Source organism: Myotis brandtii, unplaced genomic scaffold, assembly GCF_000412655.1.
Source record: "Myotis brandtii unplaced genomic scaffold, ASM41265v1 scaffold888, whole genome shotgun sequence".
NCBI lineage: Eukaryota > Metazoa > Chordata > Mammalia > Chiroptera > Vespertilionidae > Myotis > Myotis brandtii.
In genome coordinates this window covers 537559-546573 of record NW_005371636.1, presented here as the reverse complement: position 1 = coordinate 546573, position 9015 = coordinate 537559, and the positions used below count along the sequence as shown (strand labels likewise).

The following is a 9015-nucleotide window of genomic DNA, read 5'->3' as shown; positions in this document are numbered from 1 at the left end:
TGCCCCCCAACTGCCCCCCTGCCGGCCTGGCCACCCCCTAACTGTCCGGAAGGAAGTTGGATGTCCTGGAGATGTCCCATCACCCGGTCTAATTAGCATATTACCCTTTTATATGGATAGAGAGGTGCTTTCAGGCAGAGGTGGGAGGTGAAGCCGTTTCTCCGAGGATCCGTGGACGGGCACAGCCGTCAGCAGAGAGAAAAGGACGCGGGCACAGGAGAGGGCACGGCCAGCGCAGGGGAGACCAACTAAACGCTCCCACGCTGGCCTCTGTGTGTTTGTTCTTTCTTAAGTCTATTGTGTCTATGTCACGCATTCTGAAGGAAACAGAACATGCCCCCCTCTTTTCAAAGTAACTATCGCCCTGGCCGGAGTGGCTCAGTGGGTAGAGGGTCGGCCTGCAGCAGAAGGGTCCCGGGTTCGATTCCCGTCAAGGGCATGTACCTCGGTTGCAGGCTCCTCCCTGGCCCAGGCCCTGGGCAGGGCTCATGCAGTTGGCAACCCGTCGATGTGTCTCTCACATCGATGTTTCTCTTCTGTCTCTCCCTCTCTCTTCCACTCGCTCTACAAAGCAATGGGAAAGCATCCTCGGGGGAGGATTGAAACATAAAAATAAATAAAAAGTGTCTAACCTGGTGGAATCCCGTCTTATTTTCCTGACTGAACGGCTCCCGTCCCACCTGGCTGACTTCCCCACCGCACGGTGCATTAGACTAAAGGCCTCTGACCAGGGGGGGAGCTGAGGACAGGCCCTCCTGGGCTCCCCGCTCACCACCCCCCCTCTGCTCACCCCCTCTCCCCGTAGAGAGACGAGGCTGAGGGGCGTGGGCACATCCTGCTTGCTCACGTTGGAAATGGGGGCGACATGGCCGGGAGTAGAACAGGGCTTGGCATTTACCTTTGAGCTGCTGTTATCGTCTCATCACAAAATTCACATGGACTTAGATGCTCCAGGACCTAGGAACCAGGAGGTCAGGGTTCGATTCCCGGTCAGGGCACAGGCCCGGGTTGCGGGCTCCATCCCCAGTGTGGGGCGTGCAGGAGGCAGCCGATCCATGATTCTCATCATTGATGTTTCTGTCTCTCCCTCTCCCTTCCTCTCTGAAATCAATAAAACTATATGCTTAAGAGCCCAGCACGTATGAACAGACCCTATAGCTGATCCACATGACGGGCACAGGCCCATCTGGGTAAATCCATCCCAGAGGTCTGAGCGCCACCTGGTGGCCATTCCACATTCCACGCAAACATACACCCGTGTTCAGAATATGACCTGATTACTGCTACTAATCCAGTTTTACCATTGTGGCATAGGATATTTTATATTTGAGTGTTTGGTAGGACACAGTAAATTTGTGTATAATTTAAGACGAATACTCTATTTGCTGCCAAAGATACATAAAACCCATAATTATCAGAATAATAAAGTGATATGAGAGGTCAGTTAATATATTTTAAAAAAAAATACATCGGTGTTAACACCACTGTCCAAGAGAAAACAGAAGTCAACCCCAGGAAAGTTAACGATTTGTGTTGCTTCATAATAATAAAATGTACGTGCACATCGGTAAAGTAAAACCCATGTTTTCTCACCTTTGTGTTCAGCCAGCATTCATTCAGGAAGGAAGGAAATAAATAATTTTTTGGATGAAAAAGGGGTCCTGGGCTGAAGTCTAGTCTCCTGAGACTTTTTTGTTTTCCTTTGTGCTCAGAGAGTTTGTCGCTTCCATAGCATTCGCTTTAAAAAAATGTTTTAAAAGTTAACAACTTGGTCTCCGTCGAAGAAAGAAGAAGTTGGAGCTTAAGGATCATTCGTTTCTAGAAAGAGAAATTGCAAATGCATATGAAGACACAGTCCCGATGTCAACCTGCATAGGTACCTTTTGTTTCACGAATCAATGCCCATTTCACATCGCATAATAAACAAGCGAAAATTAACTGGAGAGCGTTTTGGTCTGGTTCTTGTCACCCTCGCATCCAAACCCCACGGAATTCATTTGTATTGTATAGAAAGGTTATACGCTTATGAAATCTTACAGAAGTTATTTTTAAAACTTTTTAAACACACACACACACATTGTAGAGCGAGGGACACAACAGCTCCTTCGGTTGGGAGGGGGTCAGGCTGCCGGCTCGGGAAGATTTATTTCCCTGGAGCGTTCAGGGGACGTACTTCCTCCGACATTTTAGATGATAGATTATTGGGGTCGGAACTCTGTTAATTCTGAGAATTTGGACGCTTCTCCCAAGATTTCTTGAATAGTTTGTAGAAGAAAATGTAAATGTTCAACCAGCACGTGTAAAAACAAGGCCAACGTTTCCACATGCCATATAGTCACCACGAGAGGTTGGCTGTTGGCCGCAATGGAACGAGACCCTCCAGCTCAGGGCTATGGGCCCCAATAGAATAAGAGCCTCCAGCCCAGGGCTATTGGCCCCAATAGGATGAGGCTCACCTATCAGGGCTATTGCCCGCAATAGAACGAGACCCTCCAACCCAGGGTCATTGGCCCCAATATCATGAGACTCACCTGCCCCATGCTGTTGCCCACAATAGAATGAAACCCTCCAGACCAGGCCTATTGGCCCCAATAGAATGAAAGCCTCCTGCCCAGGGCTACTGGCCCCAATAGAATGACACTCACCTGCCTAGTGCTATTGCCCACAATAGAACGAGACTCACTTGCCCAGGACTATTGCCCGCAATAGAATGAGATCCTAGTGCCCAGGGCTGTTGGTCCCAATAGAATGAGAGCCTCCTGCCTCAGTGCTGTTGCCCGCAATAGAATGAGATCCTAGTGCCCAGGGCTGTTGGTCCCAATAGAATGAGAGCCTCCTGCCTCAGTGCTGTTGCCCGCAATAGAATGAGATCCTAGTGCCCAGGGCTGTTGGTCCCAATAGAATGAGAGCCTCCTGCCTCAGTGCTGTTGCCCGCAATAGAATGAGATCCTAGTGCCCAGGGCTGTTGGTCCCAATAGAATGAGAGCCTCCTGCCTCAGTGCTGTTGCCCGCAATAGAATGAGACCCTCCTGCCCAGGGTCATTGGCCCCAATAGAATGAGAACCTCCTGCCCCAGTGCTGTTGCCCGCAATAGAATGAGACCCTCCTGCCCAGGGTCATTGGCCCCAATAGAATGAGACCCTCCTGCTCAGGGCTATTGGCCCCAATAGAATAAAAGCCTCCTGCCCAGGGCTACTGGCCCCAATAGAATGACACTCACTTGCCTAGTGCTATTGCCCGCAATAGAACGAGACTCACTTGCCCAGGACTGTTGCCTGCAATAGAATCAGATCCTAGTGCCCAGGGCTGTTGGCCCCAATAGAATGAGAACCTCCTGCCCCAGTGCTATTGCCCGCAATAGAATGAGACCCTCCTGCCCAGGGCTATTGGCCCCAATAGAATGAGAACCTCCTGCCCCAGTGCTATTGCCCGCAATAGAATGAGACCCTCCTGCCCAGGGCTATTGGCCCCAATAGAATGAGAACCTCCTGCCCCAGTGCTATTGCCCGCAATAGAATGAGACCCTCCTGCCCAGGGCTATTGGCCCCAATAGAATGAGAACCTCCTGCCCCAGTGCTATTGCCCGCAATAGAATGAGACCCTCCTGCCCAGGGCTATTGGCCCCAATAGAATGAGAACCTCCTGCCCCAGTGCTATTGCCCGCAATAGAATGAGACCCTCCTGCCCAGGGCTATTGGCCCCAATAGAATGAGAACCTCCTGCCCCAGTGCTATTGCCCGCAATAGAATGAGACCCTCCTGCCCAGGGCTATTGGCCCCAATAGAATGAGAACCTCCTGCCCCAGTGCTATTGCCCGCAATAGAATGAGACCCTCCTGCCCAGGGCTATTGGCCCCAATAGAATGAGAGCCTCCTGCCCCAGTGCTGTTGCCTGCAATAGAACAAGATTCACCTGCCCAGGGCTGTTGCCTTCAATAGAATGAGATCCTAGTGCCTAGGGCTGTTGGCCCCAATAGAATGAGAGCCTCCTGCCCCAGTGCTGTTGCCCGCAATAGAACAAGATTCACCTGCCCAGGGCTGTTGCCTTCAATAGAATGAGATCCTAGTGCCTAGGGCTGTTGGCCCCAATAGAATGAGAGCCGCCTCCCCCAGTGCTATTGCCCGCAATAGAATGAGACCCTCCCGCCCAGGGTTATTGGCCCCAATAGAATGAGAACCTCCTGCTCAGGGCTATTGGCCCCAATAGAATGAGAGCCTCCTGCCTCAGTGCTGTTGCCCGCAATAGAATGAGACCCTCCTGTCCAGGGTCATTGGCCCCAATAGAATGAGAACCTCCTGCCCCAGTGCTGTTGCCCACAATAGAATGAGATCCTAATACCCAGGGCTATTGGCCCCAATAGAATGAGAGCCTCCTGCCTCAGTGCTGTTGCCCGCAATAGAATGAGACCCTCCTGCCCAGGGTCATTGGCCCCAATAGAATGAGAACCTCCTGCCCCAGTGCTGTTGCCCGCAATAGAATGAGACCCTCCTGCCCAGGGTCATTGGCCCCAATAGAATGAGAACCTCCTGCCCCAGTGCTGTTGCCCGCAATATAATGAGACCTTCCTGCCCAGGGCTTAGCCTGCAATAGAGACACTCTGCCCAGTGCTGTTGCCCGCAATAGAATGAGACCCTCCTGTCCAGGGTCATTGGCCCCAATAGAATGAGGCCCTCCAGACCAGGTCTATTGGCCCCAATAGAATGAAAGCCTCCTGCCCAGGGCTATTGCCCACAATAGAATGAGACTCATTTGCTCCGTGCTGTTGCCCTCAATACAATGAGACCCTCCTGCCCAGGGCTGTTGACGCTCCATAGAAATCACAAAACACCAGTGTCTGATAATATTCCCGGAAAGAGATCTTCTGTGGAATCTCCCCAGGATTCCATGAAATCATGAATAGCCGACCACGTGTCCTGTCTTGCCGTGCTGGACAGAATTAATCTCTTCCTTTAAAATTGCATAAAGATCAGGTTCCTTTTATTTCGGACATTCGCGTATCCTCTGAGCGACGGGAAGCATCGAACTGAAAACGCTCTGAACGTCTGTGGAGAGAAACTCCGTGAGCTCTCGCGACGGTGACGACAGTTGTCGATGGGACTGATTTTGACCCTTTTGAACGTCCTGCATTTAAATTGTGAACAAATATCTGGCTACCTCTTGAACGGACCGCGCTTGCTTCCCACGGACTCGCATCGAAGAGAAATTTGATGTCCGGTGATTTAATGCGACTCTCAACAAAGAGAAAGCTACCAGGGCATGTTTTATTTACAGAAATCATGTGTTTCCTTTGAGAAGTCATTTTTCTCAAACGAAAACTGAGTGGGAGGCCCGAGGAGAAAGCTTAGACTGTCTTGGGGGGAAACCCACACCCCTGCACACACTCGGGGAGATTCAGGCCACAGGGGACTGCTTTGTATGGAGGGTCTCATTCTATTTCGGGCAACAGTCCTGGGCATTACAAGCTCCTTCTATTGCGGGCAACAGCACGGGGCTGGCTAGTCTTATTCTATTGGGGCCAACAGCCCTGAGCATTACAATCTCCTATTGCGGGCAACAGCCCTGGGCAGGTGAGTCTCATTCTATTGGGGCCAACAGCCCTGGGCATTACAATCTCCTATTGCGGGCAACAGCACGGGGCAGGTGAGTCTCATTCTATTGGGGCCAACAGCCCTGAGCGTTACAATCTCCTATTGCGGGCAACAGCTCTGGGCATTAGGATCTCATTCTATTGGGGCCAACAGCTCTGGGCATTAGGGTTCCTTCTATTGCGGGCAACAGCCCTGAGCAGGAGGCTCTCATTCTATTGCGGGCAACAGCATGGGGCAGATGAGTCTCATTCTATTGGGGCCAACAGTCCTGGGCATTACAATCTCCTATTGCGGGCAACAGCTCTGGGCATTAGGATCTCATTCTATTGGTGGCAACAGCCCTGAGCAGGTGAGTCTCATTCTATTGGGGCCAATGACCCTGGGCTGGAGGGTCTGGTTCTATTGGGGCCAACAGAACTGGGCAGGAGGGTTTCATTCTAATCCAGGCAAAGCCTTGGGCAGGAGGATCATTCTATGGGGCCAACAGTCCTGGGCATTAGGATCTCGTTCTATTGCGGGTAATAGCCCTGGGCAGGTGAGTCTCATTCTATTGGGGCCAACAGCCCTGGGCATTAGGATCTCGTTCTATTGCGGGTAATAGCCCTGGGCAGGTGAGTCTCATTCTATTGGGGCCAACAGCCCTGGGCATTAGGATCTCGTTCTATTGCGGGCAATAGCACTGGGCAGGTGAGTCTCTCCCTCTCCCTTCTCTGAAATCAATAAAAAAATAAAAAATAAAATAAAATGATCATTGCAGACATTCAACTAGTTACATCACACAGTTTTATCTGCAAGGAAATATTAAAACGTATACCTCTTTTCTGCAAATATTTATTTGTAAATGATGTCTTGTGTAAAAATTAATATTTGTTAAAAAAAAAATAAGCAATTTCTTATCGTGCATTATATGAGGGGGGAAAAAAGAATGGCTTGGGGGCTGGATTTTTAAGAACTTTGAGAATTTTCTATCTTTTATTCCCAATGAATTCTGGTACCAAAAATAAAACAAACTTTAAAAGGAACCTACCATGGTCTCTTCCTGCCCGATAAGTCTATAATTCACGAGCCCAAGCCTTCTGTCTGAAACGGGCCAGGCTGTATTAAGTTGGAACTTTGTGCTTCATTTTCCTGACTGGGTTTCGGAATCCCTAATGGCAACGCCAAGGTTTAGAGAATGAATCGTTCGCATCTCGTGAGGGGTTACCTAGGAGAGCAAATCCCTGTCACAGACGTGGGTGTGCGATTCCCGTGTCATTTTCTTTTTTAAGATAAAAGTCAAAGACATAGATAGTCCCACGATTGCGTGCAGGGCGGGGCGGGGGGCCCTGGTTGATCCTGGCCGATTCGGATTAATATATATTTGCACAGAGTTCATGGGCCTCCTGCCCTTGAAGGCAGCATCTCTTATGCAGAAGAAAAAAAGAAATTTTCCCCAGCTTGCTCCTGCGTTAAAATAAATCAAACGTAACATAAAATGGACATGAAGCAGGCACTGTTGCTCCACTCCGAAATCTATCCAGTAACACCTACCTAGACCAGTGGTCGGCAAACCGCGGCTCGAGAGCCACATGCGGCTCGTTGGCCCTGTGACATGGGCCACGAAGTTTCAATCGCACTGTACGTGCACGCCTGCACGTGGTATTTTGTGGAAGAGCCACACTCAAGGGGCCAGTTTGCCGACCACTGGTCTAGACCAGTGGTCGGCAAACTCATTAGTCAGCAGAGCCAAATATCAACAGCACAACGATTGAAATTTCTTTTGAGAGCCACATTTTTTAAACTTAAACTATATACGTAGGTATATTGTTATTCACTTAATTAGGGTCCTCCTAAGGCTTAGGAAGAGCCACACTCAAGGGGCCAGAGAGCCACATGTGGCTCTCGAGCCGCAGTTTGCCGACCACGGACCTAGACAATCATGCCAGGATCCATTGCGAACTTTGTGGGTCTGATAAAAAAAAATTAGAAAGGGGAACCCGAGAAGATGTGTGGTAAAGGGAAGAGACATGCTACTAGAATATGGTATGTCAACTACACGTTCATAGAAATGTTTTTTTAAATAAAAATAATAAACTCAGGAGAGAGAAGATACAGAAAACCAAACCAACCCGAACGCAGGGCGGAATTTAGCCAAAGGAGTTTTCTTTATTATTTTTTTGAAACATACCATTACAGCTGACATTTTTTTCCTAGAACCTACGTAATGATTAAACTATAGATCTTAAAAAGAAACACCACCACAAACCTTTACACCAGTTACATTGAGCTATAAATGTTAACGGCATCACCTATGTTTTATGTATATGTTTATATAATTCATTCAGGAACACGGAACACTATGGGAAGGACAAGAAAAGACCGGGTTTCCATTTTTTTATGACTGATACCACTACCTGACCACAGTGCCAGCATTTGAGAAATTCAGACACCCTGTAACATGGGAATTTTGCCTGGGCCACAGTATTCATTACTCATATCAAAGTTTCAGTCCACAGATACGGCCATAGGAGGTTTCACCTGTAAAGAGTTGGCACGAGTACATTCGCACGATTTCCGTGTCTGTTCTATGGGTTGAAGACACCCTGCATCTGTTTAAAGATGTTTTTTATATTTTTTTAAGCTCCATTCCAACACACGTATCATTTGGGGGGTCAAAAGAAATGAGCGATCAAAGTCCCACCTTATACAGAGAACACACCTTCTTGCAAACATGTAAACAACCCTGTGAAGATAGGAAGGAAGGTTTGGCTGGAAATTCTTAAACTGGGTGAGATGAGCCGGCCAAAGAGACCGCGCTGACTGCTAAACTGCTAACATATGGGATAGAAGGTTTCCGGACGGCAATTGCGTTAACTTTCCTGTGGGAGACACACACGCTTTTTTATGCCTATTCCTGGCAGAGAAACAGCAAACGGTACGATCTCTGTGGATAGAACAGCGAGGACACCTTCAGGTCATTGTGGGAACACACATGTTATTCTTGAGGCCCGCACACATTTGAGGATGTAAGAAAATAGATGCTCTAAGCTAATATTGTCGGTAAAAAATATTGTTTGTTTCTTTAAAAAAAAACACACACACACATCCAGGTTTCCCACCAGCCCGTAGATGCACTTGAAATCCCCTCACCTCTCTCTCTGTCTCAAGAAACACCACCGCATACCCACAAGCACACACTCCAAGACCATGAAGTTATTTTTGCTGAAAGATAGAACTTTAAAATGAGCAGGAGACTGTACAAAACTGTCTTAAATATTGCCTGCGGTAGCACAACACAAGCTCCCCACCAACACTGGTCCAAGGCCCCCCACGAATCCGCTGGACACCTGCTGTGTCCTCCTACTTGTAGAAAAAGAGAAATCGCCTCGGGAGTGAGGTCTGGCGCCGCCCGGTCCGCGCCCCTCCTACGCGCTCTGGGTCAGCGCTG

The 9015-nt window shown here is 48.9% G+C and overlaps 1 protein-coding gene across 1 annotated transcript in view; it reads right to left on the bottom strand.

Annotated features, from left to right (window-relative positions):
• Positions 1 to 7713: 7713 nt before the first annotated feature.
• Positions 7714 to 9015, bottom strand: part of PTPRC (protein tyrosine phosphatase, receptor type, C) — a 65834-nt gene continuing 64532 nt past the window's right edge. Inside the window, exon 31 of the mRNA XM_014532358.1 lies at positions 7714 to 9015. Coding sequence (XP_014387844.1) covers positions 8993 to 9015 — 23 coding nt within the window. The 3' untranslated portion in view covers positions 7714 to 8992.